The sequence below is a fragment of the Rhinopithecus roxellana genome, chromosome 12 (assembly GCF_007565055.1).
Source record: "Rhinopithecus roxellana isolate Shanxi Qingling chromosome 12, ASM756505v1, whole genome shotgun sequence".
In the NCBI taxonomy this organism is placed as follows: domain Eukaryota; kingdom Metazoa; phylum Chordata; class Mammalia; order Primates; family Cercopithecidae; genus Rhinopithecus; species Rhinopithecus roxellana.
The window spans coordinates 85,752,710-85,774,436 of NC_044560.1; the positions used below are offsets into that span (position 1 = coordinate 85,752,710).

At 52.2% G+C, this 21,727-nt stretch overlaps 2 protein-coding genes across 2 annotated transcripts; both read left to right on the top strand.

Annotated features, from left to right (window-relative positions):
* Positions 1-226: 226 nt before the first annotated feature.
* Positions 227-4,937, top strand: GJB3 (gap junction protein beta 3). The gene is made up of 2 exons (XM_010385166.2): positions 227-810; positions 3,769-4,937. The coding sequence occupies exon 2, from the start codon at positions 3,794-3,796 to the stop codon at positions 4,604-4,606; it is 813 nt and encodes a 270-aa protein (XP_010383468.1). The 5' UTR covers positions 227-810; positions 3,769-3,793; the 3' UTR covers positions 4,607-4,937.
* A 7,420-nt stretch (positions 4,938-12,357) lies between these two features.
* GJA4 (gap junction protein alpha 4) lies at positions 12,358-15,078 on the top strand. The gene is made up of 2 exons (XM_010385168.2): positions 12,358-12,430; positions 13,557-15,078. Exon 2 carries the CDS (start codon positions 13,574-13,576, stop codon positions 14,573-14,575), a length of 1,002 nt encoding a protein of 333 aa, XP_010383470.1. The 5' UTR covers positions 12,358-12,430; positions 13,557-13,573; the 3' UTR covers positions 14,576-15,078.
* Positions 15,079-21,727: the final 6,649 nt, after the last annotated feature.

A 21,727-nucleotide genomic window follows, 5' to 3' on the forward strand; every position in this document is an offset into this window, starting at 1 on the left:
ATTTTGCTAAATGAAAAAAAGCAAAGTGCAGAAGAGTGTTGATAGCATACTTCCATAGGTTAAATGTAAAAAAGAGGACTATATAGTTGAATATGAACAGGCGATTCGTGAATGAAAACAAGAAACTAGGTACCCTGGTGTTCAGGTAGGCAGCTCCGGTTGCAGTCTGCCCCTCTGAGTCACTCCAGGCGGTGACCTCCCCCACTCCGCCCTCATTCCTGCACGTCTTTCCTGGCACAGGACTCACTGTGCCCCTTCCCGCTGTGGATACAAGGTCTGCCCCCGACCCCGGCTCTCCAAAGCGCACCGACCTCGCTGGAGGCCGAGGTGGAGGGTCCGTCGCACCGGGAGGGCGGGCCCCCAGGGGTGTCCCACGCACGGTCAAGGTCCCGCGCCAGGCGGGGACCGGGCTGGGTCGGAAGCGGGCACGGTACCCGCGGCAAACTAGCGTGGGCGAGTCCTGATTGCAGTCGGACCTGCCGCCGCGGCACTTAACAGTTTGCAGAGTGCTTCCCGCCCCTGATCTCATTGGAGCCTTCGGATGGCCCTGCCCACGGTCACTGATGCCCCCATTTTACGCCTGAGGAAGCGGAGGCTCAGACGGGCCACCAGCCCCTCCGGAGGCTGGCCCGGGAGCACCTGGCAGCGTGGGGTCTAGGAGCCGGCTCCCTCCTGCTCCCTCCTCCGCGCCGCCCGAGGTGTGCCCGCCGTCCGTGTGCACCACTGCTGAGCCCAGCTCCGGCGCCCTCGCCTCTGCTGTGGGCCCCGGAGACGCGGGGTCAGGCCTCCGCGTTGGCCAAGCCGCTGCAGGTAAGTGCTGGACGGGGCGGGGCGGGGCGGGGCGGGACCCTCAGGGGCGTCGAGCGCTCTGGACGATCCCCTGCGGCAGGGCTGGGGCTTGAGCCTGCCAGTGCGCTGGGATGGGGCGCGAAGAGGGGATGCGGGGACCCCTCTCCCGTGCCTCCCAATCCGCCCTCTCACGTCTCAGTTCTGGGCCCATTAGGGGCCCCGGCTGCGGGAAGGTTCCGAGACACCCCCTCGCCAAGTCCGCAAGCTCCCAAGCTGCCTGGGATGGAGGGAAACTGGGGAGGAAAGGAAGCTTTATCCTTAGGGGACATTGTGGGGTGGGAGGCAAGGCTGAGCACAGTGCAGCCTGGGGGTCTGGGAAAAAAACGGTTGCGCTGGGAGCTGGCTTTGTAGGGCAGCTGGGAGAACCAGAACTGGCTCCACCAGTCCCCAGCCTAGACTTGGGAAGGAAATTTTTTGCCAGTGAGGCTCCTCCCTGGGGTGTGTCAAGAGGGACTGGGCAGACAGCGCCCAAGGGTGGAAGGTGGGGGCCCAGGAGGGAGCTGCACCCTGGTGGGCAGCCATGGGAGGGTGTCAGGTGGAAGCAGCTGTCAGGGTCCCTCTCTTCTCTCTGTCCCGACAGAGGGGGCTCCAGCCTCCACTTCAGTTCTTGTGAACTCCCACCACATGAGTGGCAGACCTGGGAGGGAATAGTCTCAGGATTCTCACCACAGCCCGGGAAAGTAGGAACTATTTCCCTTTAGAGATAAGTAAATAGGGTCAATGAGATTAGGAAATTCTTGGAAGTGGCCCAGCTACTAAGTGGCCCAGCCGAGGTTTGAATCCAGGTGGAACTCGGTGTTCAGTGCTATCCCACTGCCTTCCCGCACCACCAGGGCTTGGAAGGAGCAGAATAGGGGAGAAGAGGAGGCTTTCCAGGAATGAGGTCTTCCCAATCGCCCCATCCTGCCCAGACTGTGATTCCCAGAGGAAACGCAGCCAGGAGAGCCAGGTGCTGAGAAGGAAGTGTGCTCTCTCCCTCTCCCCAGTGCAGGGAAGTCTTTCCCCCAATCCCCCTGACCAGGCTGCCCCCAACCAGGATCCTGCCCACCCTCCTGTCCCCTCCCTCCAAGCTGCCTAGCTGAGAACTCAGCATTCGTTTGTTTACCCATTCAGCATTGAGTGCCTACTATGTGCCAAGCACTGGGCACTAAATATAAAGCAAGACCAAGTTGACATTCTAGAGGGGGAGCCAGATAATAAATGAGACCAAAAACAAGGACAAAGTATTTAATTTCAGATAGTGACTAAGTGCTATAAAGAAAACAAAGGGGGCTGGAAAAATTCGCCGGGCATGGTGGTGCACACCTGTGGCCCCAGCTACTCAGGGGCTGAGGTAGGAGGATCCCTTGAGCCTGGGAAGCAGAGGTTGCAGTGAGCCAAGGTCGCACCCCTGCACTCCAGCCTGGGTGACAGAGCAAGACCTTGTCTCAAAAAAAAGAAAGGGGACAGGAACAGAGCGACAGAAGCAGGGGCTCTTTCAGACCAGGGTAATCTGGAGAGGCCTCTAAAGAGATGAGGTTTGAGCAGAGGTCTGTGTGATGAGAAGGGTCTACCAATGTGAGGTTCTGGAGGAAGAGCATTCCAGGCAGAAGGAATCAATAAAAAGCCCCAAGGCTCTTATTCCAGTGTGGCAGGGTGAAAATGTCAAATCTGGGGTTTTGCTAAGCCTAGCAAGAAGCTAGTAGAGTCTTAAACAAGGGAGTGGCATGAACTGATTTAATGGACTCTAGGGCACAGGGGGAAGGTGAAAAGCCAGTAAAGAGGTCATAATACAGGCCAGAGTAATGGTGATTTGGGGCAGGGTGGTGGCCTCGCAGGCATCACACATGCTCAGAGGTGCAAATCCGCTCCGGGGGAGTCACACGCACACAGGCCCACACACAGGCAGGTGGGTGCTCTCACACCCACAGCAGCGCAGGAACAAGGCACACTCAGGCAGACCCACCCATTCACACCCTCTGAGTCACTCCAGGACTGGGAGGAAGATATGTGAATTGAGGCCTGAACAAAGCACATCTTTCCACCACAAGGCCCTGGCAACCAGCGTGGCTGGGGGTGGCTGGGCTTCCCCAGGCCCAGCGCAGGGAGCAGGGAGTTGCCTCTAGATATTCCCTGGATCCAGTGTCCTCCCAGGAGTCATATAAGCCTCCATATAAGGAGTCATAAGCCTCCATGCACCCCCAACCTGAACTGGTCTCCCCTCTTCACCACCCAGCAGCTATGAGACCTTGGGCTCGTTATTTCTCCTCTCTGAGCCTCAGTTTCCCCTCTGTAGAATGGGACTCATAACCGCAACTTCACAGTATAGTAGTGAGGCATCCACAAAGTAAGTGTTTCAAGAATCTGGTCTGGGGCAGGAGTCCATCGGAGAAGGGAAGAGGAGGTGGTGGAGAGCACAGGCTCTGGCACCCAACAGCCGGCCTTGAATCCACCTCTTGTTTTAAGTGAGTTACTTGACCTCTCTAAATTTCACAGTAATGAGTAGCCAGCATTTATGGGGCACTTACTATGTACTACTTGTTTTGCAAACGTTCAATGATCAGTTTCATCTGTAAGTGAGGAGCACTGTAATAACCACCTTATGAGGTCATTCTAAGAGATTAAATGAGATTCTGCTCATAAAGTGTTTAGCTTCATGCCTGACTCAGAGTAAACACTCAATAAATGGTGATTGTTATTATCAGCAAAAGCACATTTGCTTCCTTCCAGCATACTAGTTCTGTTGCCTTTGGGTAAGTTATGTAACCTTACTGTGCCTCAGTTTCCTATCTGCAGCTTGGGAGGAATAATAGTTCTGAACTCAGAGGGTCGTTGTGAGGATTGAACAAGTCAGAACTCAGAACACTGCCTGGTACATAGTAAATGCTCAATAAAGTCAACCGTTCATTCACACGATGGTTTTTCCTCTAATTCTCACAGGTAGGCACAGCCCCCACCAGACGCCATGGACTGGAAGGCACTCCGGGACCTACTGAATGGCGTGAATAAGCACTCCACAGCGTTCGGGCGCATCTGGCTCTCAGTGGTGTTCGTCTTCCGGGTGCTGGTGTATGTGGTGGCTGCAGAGCGCGTGTGGGGGGACGAGCAGAAGGACTTTGACTGCAACACCAAGCAGCCCGGCTGCACCAACGTCTGCTACGACAACTACTTCCCCATCTCCAACATCCGCCTCTGGGCCCTGCAGCTCATCTTCGTCACATGCCCCTCGCTGCTGGTCACCCTACATGTGGCCTACCGTGAGGAGCGGGAGCGTCGGCACCGCCAGAAGTACGGGGACCAGTGCACCAAGCTGTATGACAACACAGGCAAGAAGCACGGAGGCCTGTGGTGGACCTACCTGTTCAGCCTCATCTTCAAGCTCATCATCGAGTTCCTCTTCCTCTACCTGCTGCACACTCTCTGGCATGGCTTCAACATGCCGCGCCTGGTGCAGTGCGCCAACGTGGCCCCCTGCCCCAATATCGTGGACTGCTACATCGCCCGACCCACCGAAAAGAAAATCTTCACCTACTTCATGGTGGGAGCCTCCGCCGTCTGCATCGTACTCACCACCTGCGAGCTCTGCTACCTTATCTGCCATAGGGTCCTGGGAGGCCTGCACAAGGACAAGCCTCGAGGGGGCCGTGGCCCCTCGTCCTCCACCAGCCGAGCTTCCACCTGCCGCTGCCACCACAAGCTGGTGGAGGCTGGGGAGCTGGATCCAGATCCAGGCAATAACAAGCTGCAGGCCTCAGCACCCAACCTGACCCCCATCTGATAACAGGGCAGGGGGTAGGGCAACATGGGGGCTGCCAATGGGACAGGCAGGGCGGTGTGGCAGGGTGGAGAGGTCCTACAGAGGCTGAGTGACCCCACTTTGAGGTCACTAAGCTATGCAACTTTCCTTTTGGCAGATATGTTTTGACACTGAGCACTGGGCTGTCTACCCGGGTATAGGTAACCCACAGGGCCAGTGCCAGCCCTCAAAGGACACAGACTTTGTTTTTGTTTGTTTGTTTGTTTGTTTGTTTGTTTGTTTGTTTGTTTTTTGAGACGGAGTCTGGCTCTACCGCCCAGGCTGGAGTGCAGTGGCCGGATCTCAGCTCACTGCAAGCTCCACCTCCCGGGTTTACGCCATTCTCCTGCCTCAGCCTCCCGAGTAGCTGGGACCACAGGCACCCGCCACCTCGCCCGGCTAGTTTTTTGTATTTTTTAGTAGAGACGGGGTTTCACTGTGTTAGCCAGGATGGTCTCGAACTCCTGACCTCGTGATCCACCCGTCTCGGCCTCCCAAAGTGCTGGGATTACAGGCTTGAGCCACCGCGCCCAGCCAGGACACAGACTTTGAAACAAGCGAATTAACTATCTATGCCTGCAAGGGGCCACTTAGGGCGCTGCTGGCAGGGCTTCTAGCTAACCCAGGAAGGGGTCATCAGGAGAGGCTTCCCTGAGAACACAATGTGTAAGAGAGGTGCGAAGAGCTCCCAAGCAGAGACGACAGCAGCACAGAGGTCTGGAGGCCATACAAAAAGAGATGCTCGCCCTGGGCTAGCCTCAGAGGACCTAAGGCATCTCCACTCCTTCTGGAGGAGCTGCCCAGATTCCTGCAGTGGAGAGGAGGTCTTCTCCCAGCAGCAGCAGGTCTGGAGGCCTGAGAGTGAGTCTGACAAGAGGTTCTGGAGACACCCAGGGGTCCCCCAGGTCATCACTTGGCTCAATGGAAGCCCTCTTCCCCCAAATCCTACTCCCTCAGCCTCAGGCAGTGGTGCTCCCATCTTCCTCCCCACAACTGTGTTCTGCCTGGTGCCAGCCTTTCAGACCCTGATCCCAGGGACTCGGGTGGATGCGCTGATAGCACAGGCTCAAGACAGTTTCATTGAAATCAATAAAGCCTGTGTTTTATACAGGTTGGCTCTGTCCCTGGTTATCTCACACTCCCACCCACTCACAGGACCCTGAAGGTAGGGAAGGTAAACCCTCAGAAAGGGAAAGAGTTCCATGGCTGGGGGTGGAGCTAGGGTGGGAGCTGTGGCAGTGGCTGCAGCTGGGGCTGGGGCTGGAGCTAGAGCTGGATTAGGCTGGGGCTGAGGTTGACAGCGGGAAGCTGGGTTTGTATTAGAGGGGGATGCTGGAGTGGAACCTACTGATATATATGTTGGGATTCTAGTTATGGCCACAAGAGTGCGCTGTGCTCCCTCTGCAATAGCGCTTCCAGCCTTCGTAATTAGACTTCGCCCTGAGTGAGTACACACACAATCACTGCCACTCACTATAAACAAACCACACTCTCTCCTCTGTCATCCAGTCACTGCCATCACAACACACATCCCCACCCTGTGTACACACAATCCTTGTTATTCATACTCTCACTCCGTATGTGCATTCTCAACAGGGCATGTCGTCTGCACTCAAGCATGCCTTCCCAGCCTCACCCCGCATTTTATTCGGCTCATTCCATTTTCCCTGAGCATTTTCGCTGAACCAGGACCCTGGCAGGATGCTGGGACTGTACAAGGAGGTAGGACCTGTGCCCACAGAGCTAAGAGACAGGAACACAGGCTCATCTCCTGCACTAACCAACCCCTGGGGTGACTCACGGTCCTGCTCCCGGTGCTGTATCGTGACCTGAAATTTAGGGAACACTAATACCCAAGGCCAGATGAGAATGGAAAGCAAAAGGGAATGCAAGCCTATATTAACCCAGAGGAACACTTAGTGACTATCAGAGCCAGGGCTGGGAGCCAGAAATTCAGGAGCCAGTGAGCCAAGTGCCACAGCCAGCAAAGAGAGGTGAGGTCATCACGGAGACAGAACAGCCAGTGGTTCACCTGCGGTCTCACAAGTGTCCATCAGAGGGTGGATAAGCCAGCCAACTTTAAAGGGCCCAGGGCTGGCTGACACTGTCCCTGCACCCCCATGACTGATTCATAGCTTGACCATTCCCTGAGCACGGCTTCACCACACTACATCTTGGGCAGGCCTTCAGTACAATCAGGGCTTGCCATCAGTACAATGGGAATTTTATCAATCAGGGTCCTAGCAAAAAACAGATGGCACATTCAAACCAAGTAACTTTAAAGGGAGTTTCCTAGAGAGACTGTTTTCAAAGGTATGGCTACTGCAATACCCTGGGGCTAGTACCAGGGTAACAATGGACAGGATACATCCAATCCCAGCAACCAAGTAAATCTCCCAACTTTACTTTCCCATCTGCTTGCCTGCCGGTGGCTCCCACTGACCTAGCCCAACCGGAAGTCAGAGAGCAAGTCAGCCTCCCACTGCACAGGGCAGGGTGTAGAGTAGACCTGAGGGACACAGGGAATAGAGTCAGCATGACACCCAGTTGTTCCTACACAGAGGATTGTTGTAGAGGTAGAAGGAAACACTGGAGGTAAAACATTAGCACAGCACTAATGTATCTGATAAATTCCCAGGTATGACTGTGCTCAGGAAAGCCTCTGCCTGATGCACTGGAGGTCAGCCTCCACTCGGACTGGAGGGTTGCAAAGGTCTCAGGGAGGGGTGATCTCCACCTACTTGCCGACATGCATTCCAGCATCTTCCTGGGTGGTTCTGGCTGCCTGGCCAAGGGTGGCTTGGAGGTCAGAGTAACCAGAGAACATCACTGGCTATTACTGCAGAGAATTAACGCTCAGCAAGGACTGAGCTTCTAGGCCTGGCCCCATTTCTCCAGGCTGTGGGCCAGGACCATGAAGGAGGGGGCATTCCGGCTCTGCACATCCTGCCTTTGACCTGGAGCTGTTCTGAGCAGCGCAGTTCACTGATCTCATCCAGTATGTGTTGGGTGACTACTGTTCACCACCAAGTCCCAGGGCACATCATGTCACCACAAGGTGGACCTCACATCCCCTTGACCTTCTCAGGGTACGTGCCTCTACCTCCTCCTTCCCCACCCAGAGGATTCACTGCAAACTCCCTCCAAGCATGCATATGAGAGATTAGGATTTCATATAGTCTTCAAATTTACATCTACTGTGTAAGGTCACAGACACCCTGCAGCCCAAGATAAACAGGACATTCCTTTGTATTCATTCACCCTAGGCCAAGTTCCCATGTGGACTGAATGTTTGTGTCTTCCAAAAATTCATATGCTGAATTTCTACCCCCCAGTGTGATGGTATTAGGAGGTGGGGCCTTCAGGGGTCATTAGATCATGGGATGGACCCTCCTGAATGGGATTAGTGCCCTTATAAGAAGAGATAGGAAAGAGATGATCTCTCTCTCTCTCTTCTCCATGTGAGGATACAAAGAGAAAATGGCCCTCACCAAGAACTTGACCATGCTGGCACCTGAATCTCAGACCTGTGCTCCCCAGCTGTGAGAAATGAATGTTTGTTGTTTCAACTACTCAGTCTTATAGCAGCCCAAACTGGCAATACATCATCTCTCCCTGGGATGACTGCTTCCATCTCTTGTTCCTGCCTCTGACTCTGGGAAGTGGACTCTGAGGAAGCATTAAGAGGGTGCATTGGGGAGTGACTCCTATAAGTGGAAAAGGGCAGGAAGAAGGATTGAGCAGCAAGATGTGTCCCAGGGAGCTCAGAAGCATAGACTGTCCATGCGGGCAGTTCTGCACCGGACAGCAATGGCGAGGCCTTGACCACTCCCTGGCTCAGTCATGGCCTGAGGTCACCCCAAGAAGAACGTGGCCACCTAGACAGCAGCAGCACACCTGGAAGTGCTGATAAGTGGAGGCAGTCAGCTGGCCAAGCTCCACACCACTAGACAGCAAGTCCTACATTGAAGGGGGATGTCTGTCTGTCATCCACCCCCATAGTCTATCCCAGCACAGCAGCTGGGGTGATCCTATCAAAACCTAAGTCAGGCCATGTCACTCCTCTGTCCCAAACCTCCAAAGGCATCTTACACAGGCCTTCAAGGGCCCGCAAGATCTTCCCCATCCGCATCTCACCTGTTGCCTTTCTAAACTCACCTCTCTTTGCTCACCTGCTGCAACCACACTGACCTCCTGCTGTCCCCCAAGCCAGGAAACACCAGGCACCCTCCTTCCCCAGGGCCTTTGCATCCCAGGTGCCCTCTGTCTGAAATGCTGTGCCCCCAGATAGCCACGGGACTCCCTCCCTGCCTTCAGGGCTTGCATCAAATGTCAGCTGCTTAGTGAGGTGTTCTCTCCTCTTCTACTAGAAATTGAGGCCACCCGCAGTGACTCACTCCTGTAATCCCAGCACTTTGGGAGGCCGAGGCAGGTGGATTACAAGGTCAAGAGATCGAGACCATCCTGGCCAACGTAGTGAAACCCCATCTCTACTAAAAATACAAAAATGATCTGGGCATGGTGGCATGTGCCTGTAGTCCCAGCTACTTGAGAGGCTGAGGCAGGAGAATCACTTGAACTTGGGAGGCGGAGGTTGCAGTGAGCTAAGATCGCACCACTGCACTCCAGCCTGGCAACAGAGCAAGACTCCATCTCAAAAAAGAAAAAGAGAGAGAAATTGAAACTTGCCACCCCTGCACTCTCACTCCTCCCTACTTCATTTCCCCCAGAGCATTCATCACCATCTAACATGTTCTACATTTTATTATCTGTCTTCCGGCCAGCTAGAATGTAAAACCTCTGAGGACAAGGATTTTGTTGTTGTTGTTCCCTGGTTATCTTCACTGTCTAGGATAGCACCACAGCACACAGGAGGTGCTCAGTAACTATTAGTTTTAACAGCAAAAACCACAATTACTTTTGCACCAAACTAAATACTTGTTGAGTTAACAAATTTATATATATATGGATCTGGTGCTCTGCTAGGTGGTGGAGATATAAAGACCCAGCTGCCTGCCCTCAAGGGGTTCACAGTCTAATGCAGGAGGGGAATAAACATAAGTAGACCATGCACCCGGGTATAGGGAAAGGGGGGAAGTGAAGTGGTTTACTAGAGACAGAGTTTCAGTTTTGCAAGATGACAAAGTTCTGGAGATCTGTTGCACAACAACGTGAATATACTCAACACTACTGAACTGTACACTTAAAATCCTTAAGATGATACATTTCATGGTAGTTGCTTCTTAACACAATTAAAATTTTTTAAGTAACAAAAAAACAAAGCACCATAGGGAGTAGCTGAGCTTCTGAGAGCACAAAGGTACACCTAGCACAGAGGGGGCCAGCAAGGGGACTTCTGAGAGAAGGCAACAACTGAGAAAAGTCCTGATTCACAGCATTCAGCACGTGAGGGTGCTCCATGCAGAGGGAACAGCATGGACAAAGGCAAGAACACACAGAGAACCCCATCAGTGAGATGTAGTTGGGTCACGGCAAGAAGTGGCCATGAACTGGAGGTTGGGGAGCCTAGGGCTCACCCAGAAGGTGATACGGAGCTATAGATGGCTTTTCAGCAGAGCGATGTTGGTCAGATTTCTAGGGAAGTGTGGAGGCTGCGTTGTACGGGTGGGGCTCGAGGCCAGGAGACCAGCTGGGATGGCAGCAGCCTGAACAGGACCAGGGCAATGGGAATGCAGGGAAGTGTGCGGTTCCAGGGACATTTCCAGGTGGAATGGCCAAGTTGTGGTAACTGTTGTCTTGGTGGCTCCCAATTTCTTCTTCATCCTCTGGGGAAGAGCCGAGTTATTCAAACCTCCAAAGCCCTTAAGGAAGGAGTCAGAGCAGGGTGAGGGCAGCCTTGACGTCATTCCCGGCCCTCCACTGGTTCTTCCCTCCTTCCCAGTAGACGGAATCAGAAAGGCTTTGGGAGAGCTGGGCCCAGCCCCAAGAGAGGAAAACTTGGGAGTGAGCAGAGGCTGCAGTGGGGGCGTGGTGAGAACCAGCCTCCAGGGGCCTCGGTTCTCATGCCCTCAAAGGTCAGAACTAAGTGGGGCAGTTGTTAGCTTCAGAGATCCAGGAGACTCAGTTCAGCCTGGCCCTGATGGAGAGGCCTAGAGGGGAAGCCAGCTCAGCCGGATCCCCCAGGGCAGCTAGCCCTGAAGTTCTCAGGTCTGCATGTCCCCAAAGATGTCCTCCTGCTGGTCCCGAAGACAGACCAGGAACCCAGCCCTGGGGCCCAGGGAATCCAAGGACTAAATCTTGCTGTGGAGGAAAAGGGACTTCTATGTCATCAGCCCCAGGCCTCAACAGCCCCCTGCCAACTTCCCTTTCCTCAGCTGTACCCGCCCCTACCACCCTCCAAGAACAACCCACAGACCCTTTTTGTTACAGTATCACAATGTTTTTAGCCACCACTCACTTGAAAAACTTTAGGTACCACTACTGCACTATGTGCTTTGATCACACTGTATGCCGTCAACCCCATAAAGTAGATACTATCACTATCCTCATTCTGCAGAGGAAGAAATTGAGGCACAGGAATTTGAGTAATTTGCCTAAGGGTGCAGGAGTCAACAGCAAAGTCTCAACTCCTAGGTTCAGCCACCAAGAAAGTGTCAGCACTCCGAGGGCAGTGTCCAGTCTCAGAACCCCACAGCTCCAGGCCCTCAAGCCACACTCATGCCGCCCCTCTACCTAGAACATTCTTCCCCTCCACTTGGTTAATGGAGGGGGAAAAGCATTTCCTCTCCTCCAGGAAATGGTCCTAACCAAGTCCCTTGGGAATCACCGAGTACCTCTCAGGAGAACTTTCCACATTTATTATCTTACCGTTATCCAAGGGCTGACATGCTCAATCCCTGCACCAGCCAGTGAGGGAGGAGGCCAGACATCATGTTTGGCTGGTTCCTCATGGTATCCCAGGTCCCCAAGCAGCATCTGCAGCACAGCAGACACTCATTGATATTCATCCACCTGTGATGCCTGAATGCATGACAGCAGGCTCTGCATAGCCCTTTCACTCCTATGAATGTCCCCCGCACCACCCGGCCACCATTTAGAGGCATAAGAACGGGTCCAAGCTAAAGGTCAGGTGGTTCCCCTACCCCCAGTCTCAAGGAGTCCATGGGAATTGCTTAATGGCCTCCGATTGTGTAGCCTGCCCAGGCATGGGGATGTTTGAGAATTCTGGAAGAACGTGGGCTGGGTGTGGGTAGAGACCCCAGCTCCATCACCTATGCCAGAAGTGTGGATTACAACCCCTGTCCCCCATTGGAGCTTCCCGCGCCGTAATTAGCCTTGAACGCCTCATCCTGGCACACTAGGGCCACCTAGCAAATGAGTGGTTCCCATACCCCGTCCCCATCCGCCCACCCTTCACAGCCCCCCAGGCCAGTTGCCTAGATCAACAGCTCTTACTGCAACCCTTTCAAATCCGGCCACCCTAAGAGATCCTGGCCTGGGAGAATTCCCCTTCCCTGGCCAAAGAAACGACAGGGGAATTTACCATCTGGAATACCTGGTGGAGAGAGAGCAGGAGAGGGAGGGTAGGTCAGCCCCTCTTGCCCCTCCCCACCGCAAATCACAGGCCCACCTCCCCGGAGTGGGTTTAGGGAGTCTGCAGCTCCCAGTCCCCGCCCCCGCCCTCTCTCCAGCCCCCGCCGCCCTCCCCGTCGCGTTTCCTGCCCCCACCCCGCCCCTCTGCGCTATTTAAGGCGCCCCCGCCGCCCGTGCGGTCCAGCAGGGCTCCCGCGGGCGTCGCTCCGGCCATCGTCCCCACCTCCACCTGGGCCGCCCGGCAGGCAGGCGGTGAGTCAGGGGCTTGGAGGGGACCGGGGGTGCCACCTGCTCGCGGGAGGCCGGGCGGAGTCTTGGGTCCTCCGAGGCCGGGACGGGGGTTGCTGCGGAACGCCCGCCGCGACAGAGCCGCGCTCACCCAGGTGGCCTTGGCCAGGCTCCCACCCTCTTTCCATGGAATCCTTATAACAACCCGAGGCGGTAGGAATACTATTGTTTCCACTCTACCATGGAGGAGACTGAGGCGCCCAGAGGTTTTTCCTTATCCAAGGGGCCGCAGTTACTAAAAGCCAAGATTTGAACCCAGAGCCGCTTCCAGAGCCTGGCTCTAAACAGCTTTGCACTTGGGAAGAGGCACCTCCCTCTTGGGAACTTTGTGGCCTGTGCCTCACCCTGCAATAACAATTCCTTTCAAGAGTCTAGAATTTGCCAGCATCAGCTTTGGAGATGGAAGGGGGTGGGAGTGGAGGTGGACGAAGAAGACAGGACCAAGTGTCCCTCCTCAAGTGGCAGGTGGTCATTATTGCTGACCGGTGGAGCTAAAGGATGATGCTGCCTTCAGCTCCTAAAACCCCTACCGCCTCCCAGCCCCTGCAGCCTCAAAGACTAGAGTGAAGCCAGCTGGGTAAGATATGAAGCAAGGAGCAGGGACCTGAGGCTTTGAGCCCCCTAAGAAGCAGAAGATAACACCTCTACCATCAGCACCAACCCCCAATGTCTGGGGGTAGCCAGCCTTGGGTAAAACGGAGGAAGGGCTTAGCCCAGCTGCACAACCTTGGATACGTTCCTCAAATTCTGTTCCCACAGGCAAAGGAGCCTCAATTCCACCCAGATTTCCTTGGTCTGTGTCCATCCTAGGGCAGTGGCTTGGGGACAAGAGGGATATCGATGTCTGATTAGGCAGGGACCTTAGCCAAAGCAGAATGAGACCATACAGAGGTTGGCAGCCATCATCCAAAGATCTGCTTTGGGTTCTGCCTGCACTGCTGAGTGGGAGCCTCCAGGCCAGTCCTTCCCCTTCCTGAACCTGCGTTTCTATGTAGGTAGAACGGGCATGGCAGACCTCCCTGCCGGCTTGTTGCTGGGCGAACGAGAAGGATGCCATGCTGACATGCTGACTTGCTCTGTGTCCTTGCAGACGGAGGCCCGGGAGCCATGGGTGACTGGGGCTTCCTGGAGAAGCTGCTGGACCAGGTCCAGGAGCACTCGACCGTGGTGGGCAAGATCTGGCTGACGGTGCTCTTCATCTTCCGCATCCTCATCCTGGGCCTAGCCGGCGAGTCAGTGTGGGGTGACGAGCAGTCAGATTTCGAGTGTAACACAGCCCAGCCAGGCTGCACCAACGTCTGCTATGACCAGGCCTTCCCCATCTCCCACATCCGCTACTGGGTGCTGCAGTTCCTCTTCGTCAGCACGCCCACCCTGGTCTACCTGGGCCATGTCATTTACCTGTCTCGGCGAGAAGAGCGGCTACGGCAGAAGGAGGGGGAGCTGCGGGCACTGCCAGCCAAGGACCCACAGGTGGAGCGGGCACTGGCGGCCGTAGAGCGTCAGATGGCCAAGATCTCGGTGGCGGAAGATGGTCGCCTGCGCATCCGCGGAGCGCTGATGGGCACCTATGTGGCCAGCGTGCTCTGCAAGAGCGTGCTAGAGGCAGGCTTCCTCTATGGCCAGTGGCGCCTGTATGGCTGGACCATGGAGCCCGTGTTTGTGTGCCAGCGAGCACCCTGCCCCTACCTCGTGGACTGCTTTGTCTCTCGCCCCACGGAGAAGACCATCTTCATCATCTTCATGTTGGTGGTTGGACTCATCTCCCTGGTGCTTAACCTGCTGGAGTTGGTGCACTTGCTGTGTCGCTGCCTTAGCCGGGGGATGAGGGCACGGCAGGGCCAAGATGCACCCCCGACCCAGGGCACCTCCTCAGACCCTTACACGGACCAGGTCTTCTTCTACCTCCCCATGGGCCAGGGGCCCTCATCCCCGCCATGCCCCACCTACAATGGGCTCTCATCCAGCGAGCAGAACTGGGCCAACCTGACCACGGAGGAGAGGCTGGCTTCTTCCAGGCCCCCTCTCTTCCTGGACCCACCCCCTCAGAATGGCCGAAAATCCCCCAGTCGCCCCAGCAGCTCTGCTTCTAAGAAGCAGTATGTATAGAGGCCTGGGGCTTATGTCACCCAACAGAGGGGTCCTGAGAAGTCTGGCTGCCTGGGATGCCCCCTGCCCCCTCCTGGAAGGCTCTGCAGAGATGACTGGGCTGGAGAAGCAGATGCTTGCTGGCCATGGAGCCTCATTGCAAGTTGTTCTTGAACAACTGAGGCCTTCCTGGTGCCACCAGGCACTATGGCTTCCTCTCCAGAACGTGGCTTTGCCTGAGCACAGACAGAGTCAGCATGGGATGCTCTGGCCTTTTGCCGCTGATCCAGAGGGACCCAGAGCCAACTTACCCCAACCTTACCCTATGGAACAGTTACCTGTGTGCAGGTTGTCCTCAAACCCTCCCCTCACAGGAAGAGGCGGACTGAGGCTGCTGGGTCAGCCTGGATCGCACAGACAGAGCTTGTGCGGGATTTGGCCCTGTCTAGGGGACTGGTGCCTTGTTTTCATCACTCCTTCCTAGTTCTGTTTATGCTTCTAAAATAAACAGGACTGGATCACAAGCTAGGTGTGTACTGATGCTATCACGATGTGCTGGGGGTTGGGGGATAGAGTTATTTTGCCCAGGCTTCCTTTTCTTTTTGGTCCTGTATAATCTCTTTAGTCTCTGTAACCCCCAACTCCAGCCAGCACCTTCACCCCTCAAACTCATACCTTCTGCCTCCAACAGCCCTGATTCCTAAATGTTCTGCCTTTTGAAATGCCTCAGACACTATCTTCTTCTCATCCCCACCACTCCAGCCCATTAATGAGTGGCCAAAGCATAAGTGTCCTTGCCCTGCCTCCCCCGTGCCCATCGTCACCCTGGCCACACTGCCCCCTGCAAAGTGCTTCCTTACTGGATGGTTTGCTCCCCAAGCATGCCTGCCAGCCAAGCCCTTCACAGTCCAGTTCAGACGGGCCCTGCACTCATCCCACCTCATTCTCATCCTTGATATTTGGGAAGGGAGGTTTAGGTCACTAGTCCTTCCTACCTTGGCCCTTTCTAGTCTGCCCACCAGGAGGAGCAACTTAAGGATCTGCTCTCCACGCACCCAGACCTCAGTGAGGACAATGGCAATGTACAGAAGTGGAAGAGACTGAATCTTGCCAATGACACAAAGGCTGCAGAAACAAAATGAACAATTGAACTGGGTCTTGACTAGGAGTTCACCGGGGAGGGAAAGAGAACACTGAGCATTCAAGCGGAGAAAACTGCTTGTGCAAAGTCAGAGGAGGGACTGACAGGCTGAGGGGGCACTTAGGTCCCGATGAGCCATCGAGATACAGGAGGCGTGGCTGAGGATGGGCCCACTGCTGGCAGAAATGACCTATGTGGAGGTGACCCAGGTAGGGGAGAGCACTAGGTAGTGACCCTCAGAGGCAAGCTGGTTGTCCTCCCTTCCCAGGGACATCTGGGGCTAGGGTTAAAGAAGGAAAGGGGGTCTATCTGATGTGGCCACACGCTTCTCCTTGAGAGTCACGATGCCTTTACAGCAGGTTGGCAAGTTGGCCCCTCTCCCATCAGGATAGGTGTTGAAAACACCAGCTCTGTACCCCTCACCCAGAGCTCACTGGCTCACTTGCTGCTTACCCAGTGAGTCTGAACGCTCAGCCTCATAAATGACAACCCTCTTCCTCTTCCAGCTGTGGTTTCCATTCTTCCCTCTGAATCGCTGAAATGGATCAGGCCAGCTTCCTCACGGCTCTCAGATTGACCCAGTATGTTCCCACCCTGCCCCGTGTCAGCATGCAGTGTCCCTGCCCCCCACACTTCAAAATTCCACAAATCTTTTAAATACTACTGGACCCTGGAAAAGGCCATAGTGCAGAAGAGTAAGATGAGCTTTAGCACCAGAGGGCCCTGAATTTAAATGCTGTAGTCTGAAGTCAATCATTTCACTTCTCTGAGTCTCAGTTTTCTAATCTCTAAAATGCAAGTAACATCACCTGCCTCACAACTGACAGGAAACCAAGTAAGTGAAAGTATGTGACTGTACCTGGCTCAGTAGTCATGCAGTAAAATTAAGCTCACACCTTTCAACCAGCTAACATAGATTCTTCCTCCAGGAAGCACTCCCTGACTTCTCCAGCTAGTCTCCAGCAATGACCTCTGCCTCTCAGGGATTGAAACCACTGCTTGATTGAGTGAGGCTGGGCTCAATCCTGAAAGCCTCAAAAAGGAGGCTGTTCACATACTGGAAGTCCATGACCACTGGAAGCTGAGGTCCTCGTCTAAGAGATTCTCTTCCAGCCAGGGTGAGAGGCCAGGGGCTGCAGGTTAGAAGCCAGCGTTAGAGCCAGCATTACCAGAGGGGCCTGAGAGCCCTGGTTTGGTGTTTCTGTTATCCCCAACCTTTCCTACTTTGAAAAGGTAGGAGAAGAAAGGTTTCAGTGAGCAGAGATGGCATCCTTCCCCTCCCTCAAAGCTCACCCACTCTGAGCTTGGTGTCAGAGCTGGGGTCAGGCTGGGGCTCAGGAACTTGGACCTCTGGCAAGACAAGTTGGGTCCTAGACTGGTGGCCACACAAACACAAGCACATATGGGCTGGGGGTTTAAGAGTAAGGATAGTGTCGTGGGGCTGGGATCACACCGTTTAGGGTTGGGGGTATGGTGAAGACTATGCAGGAAGAGTGGCTGTAAGCCCCATTCCACCTGTATTCCCTTGCCAGGGCTACTGTACTAAAGTACCACAGACTGCACGGCTTAAGCAATAGAAACTGATTCTCAGTTCTGGAGGCCAGAAGTCTGAGATCAAGATATCCGAAGGGCTGGTTCCTTCCAAGGGCTGTGAGGGAGACTGTTCCAGGCCTCTCTCCTAGTTCTGGTGTTTTGCTGGCAATCTTTGGTGCTCCTTGGCTTTTAGATACATCACTCCCATCTCTGCCTTCATCTTTACCTGGTGTTCTCCCTGGTCTCTCTGTCTAAATTTCTCCTCTTTATAAGGACGTCACTCATATTAGATTAGGACCCACCCTAATGACTTTGATTTAACTTGATTACCTCTGAAAAGACCTTATTTCCACATAAGGTTACATTCTGACGTATTAGGGGTTAAAATTTCAATATATCTGGCATATGACCACCCTCGTGGCCCCACCTCACCTCCAAGCACTGGTCAGGCAGGGGGCTCTGGAGAAAGCTGGGTTTGTTGGACACAGGCATCTCCTTGGTGATGTCACTAGGATGAAACACAGCAGGTTCACACCTTTCTTTTCCTTTGCTTCCTTCTTCCTCTCACCAGCCTATCCCTTGCTGCCACCAACCAAAATCTAAGTTGATAGCTGCTGACTCTCAGTTAGAGAAAGGGCCACTGTTTGGAGTCAGGAGACTTGGCTCCTATCTCGCACCTCTCAAACGTGCTTGACTGTGGCTCTTTCCCTTCTCTAGGCCTCAATTTCCCCATTGTGAAATGAAAGAGTTGGATGAGAAACACGTATGTGACAATTAGGTATGAGGAGCGTTGCATGTGGTAACCTGTCACCGATCATTCATCTGAAAACTCATGAGTGATGTACTATTTTACATGAATCAGAAAAAAGTCAAGGTTGTTTCTACAATAAGATTAATTCCAGTCGCTTAAATTCACATTGCCTTCCTGAGTAGGAAAGACAGGGATGGGGTTATGTGGAGTGCACTGGGAATTTTGCATAACCCAAGGTCATCTTATCTATGACCGATGGGAGCATGAGAACATCACAGGCTGCACATAAACAAGGCTGTCAAGCTGGGTGATGCCAAAACTTCTTCCCAATCTAACATGCCGGCTCACTGGCCACTGGCTTGCCAGCCTCATGGTTCTATCACCTCCAGTTCCTTGACTAGGGATTCTTCCTTTTCACACCAACCTCAGCATGACTACTGGCGTTTGCAGGAAGACGTATCCATCACAGGATTGTCAGAACATCTCTCTCCACCTTTAAGAATCTCTTTCCAGTCTTGGCTTTGATCCCAGAGCCACAGGACACTCAGTTCTGTCCTTCCCAAACAGTACTGCAGCCACATACAGACAGCCACCGGGTCCAGCCTGAGCCTGCTCTCCTCCCATTCCTCCAGATAATCCTGATTTCCAGAAGTCTCTGACCAACCTGCAATTTGTTTAATTTCCTCCTTTTTTTTTTTTTTTTTTTTTTGAGATGAAGTCTCCCTCTGTTGCCCAGGCTGGAGTGCAGTGCCATGATCTCAGCTCACTGTAACCTCTGCCTCCTGGGTTCAAGCAATTCTTGTGCCTCAGCTTCCCCAGTAGCTAGGATTACAGGTGTGCACCACCACGCCCAGTTAATTTTTGTATTTTTAGTAAAGATGGGGTTTCACCATGTTGGCTAGGCTGGTCTTGAACTCCTGACCTCAGGTGATCCACCCGCCTTGGCCTCCCAAAGTGCTGGGATTACAGGCGTGAGCTACCGTGCCCAGCCTACTTTCCTCTTAACATGTTCCACCCTCCCTGTATGCTGGACGTGATACTCCAGTTGGTCTGAATCCAGATTATTGCCTCTCTTGCCCCAAAACTTCTACCTCTCTTAATGCAACTTAAGATTATAATTTTTTTAATTTTCTCCTCCTTTACATATATTTAACTTCTTTTGAATTATAAAGATAATGCATGATAATTGTAGATAGTGAATGAGAGCCCACCATCCAGAGGTAACAACTGTTAATATTCAGAAGTAATTCCCTCCAGCCTTCTTCCATGCATATTTTAAAATAAAATCTTAGTAAAGATATACCTACAATTTTATATTATGCTTTTTTCATCTTACGATAAATCATAAGTTTTTTCCCATGTCGTTAAGAACATATTTTTGGAAATACCACTTAAAGGCTTTATCAGTGCCTACTTAAACCATGACCCTGATATTGGATTTTTAGGATGTTTGTAACTAATCCTCCTCTATTATAAATTGTACTGTGATGCAGATGTCTGTATCTAAATGTTTTACAAATTTGTATTTCCTTAAAAGAAAAAGATATTCCAAAAGTGAAATTACTGGGTCACAAGGTAGGAAATTTTAAATAAAGAAAATTTAGGGGCTTTTTTCTGATTGTGAAAGTGATTCATTGTGGGTGACAGAAACACAGAAAACCACAAATTACAAGAAATGAAAGCACAAACTGCCTCTGAGTGGGAATGTGGCTGGAGCTGAAAACAGGAGAGCTCACTGAAAGCACCTAGGCCGCGGGGATTCCGTACCGGTACTGAGCAGCTAGGTGACCACACCTTCCCAACTCTGTGAAGAGGTGGAGGTTTATTCTTTGGAGAGGATAAAACAGAGAAATGCAACTGGTGCAGTGGCTCATGCCTGTAATCCTAGGAGGGAGGTGGAGACAGGAGGATCTCTTGAGGTCAGGAGTTCAAGACCAGCCTGGCCAACATGGTGAAACCCCATCACTACTAAAAATACAAAAACTAGCCAAGTGTGGTGGTGTGTGCCTATATTCCCAGCTACTCGCACTCCAGCCTGGGTAACAGAGCAAGACCTTGTCTCAAAAAAAAAAAAAAAAAATCGAGAAATGCCAGGCATAATTGTGGGTAGGAGCACCATAAATAAAACAGAGGAATTAAGTGGAAGTTTACTGAACAGTGGGTCCTTCTGCCTTCTCCCCGAAATAGGCTCCCAAAACACTGGTTGATGGATCACACTTAAAAAAAAAAAAAAAAAGAGAGAGAATCTGATCTAGCCTGAGATCATGGAAGCCTGCCTGCAGGAGGTGGGCTTCAGAGCCTGAAAGGTGAGAAGGAATGATCTAGGAAGAGATGGGAAAGAGCATTCCAGGTAGGCGGAATAGCACTTTCGAGGCTCTGAAGAAGGAGGAAGCGGCTTGATATATTTGTTGCTCAGGTTTGCTTTTGATACAGACTGTCAAGCTGCTTTCCAGAAAGAAATTACTCATTCATTCAATAGCATTGTATGAAAGTGCTCATTTCAAGGTATACATACAAGCATTATTGTAATTTTTAAATTATTTTGCTTATTATTAATTACTAAACAGGGAAAAAATGGTATCACCTTTCAATGCGTGAGGCCTGATTACTAGTGAGTGTAGACTTCTGTGTGTGTGTGTGGCAGAGTCTCACTCCGTTTCCCAGGCTGGAGTGCAGTGGTACAATCTCGACTCACTACAACCTCCATCTCCCAGGCTTAAGCAATTCTTGTGCCTCAGCATCCCTAGTGGCTGGGATTACAGGTGTGTGCCACCATGCCGGGCTAATTTTTGCATTTTCTTGTAGAGATGGGGTTTCACCATGTAGCCTAGGCGGGTCTCAAACTCCTGGACTCAAGCAATCCACCTGCCCCAGCCTCCCAAAGTGCTGGGATTACAGGCATAAGCCACCATGCCTGGCTAGTTAGACTTTTTAACGTATACTTCTTCAGCACTTATGTTTCTTCTACGAATGCTTTTTGCCCATTTTTCTATCAGATTTTACTATTTTCGGGTCAATTTGTATAAGCTCTTTACAGATAGAGGATATCAACCCTTTATCTGGCGTATGTTATAAAAATTTATTCTGTATTATTTTGTTCCTTTGTCTGCAGATGTTTTCAATTTCTATGTAGTCAAATTTATGGATTTTTTCCTTTCCAGTAACTTGAGGCTTACACTGTTATCCCCTTTTCAATATTATTTTTAATTTTATACTTTAACCCGCCTTGAACATAATAGGGGACAAATAACTATTGAACAAAAGACAAAGCATGAACAAACAACCTAATTTTAGCATATACGGTGAAGTGCTAACTTTTCCCCCCAAATAATAAATGGTTTTGGCAGCACTTATTGGATAATCCTTCCTGTACTAATTTGTGATAACAGCTTCACTACACTACGTATAATAGGCTACGTTTTATAGACTACCTATAATTCTGTTCCATTAATCTGTCAATTTATGTGATACTACCACTCCTTTCATTAGTGCAGCTTTCAAACACAATCTTTTCGGTGTTTGGTTTGGTTTGGTTTGGTTTGGTTTGGTTTGGTTTGGTTTGGTTTGGTTTTGAGATAGGATCTAGCTCTGTTGCCCAGGCTGGAGTGCAGTGGTGCAATCTTGGCTCACTGCAGTCTCCACCTCCTGTACTCAAGCCATCCTCCCACCTCAACCTCCTCAGGAGCTGGAACCACAGGCACACACCACCATGCCTGGCTAATTTTTGTATTTTTGTGTGGAGACGGGG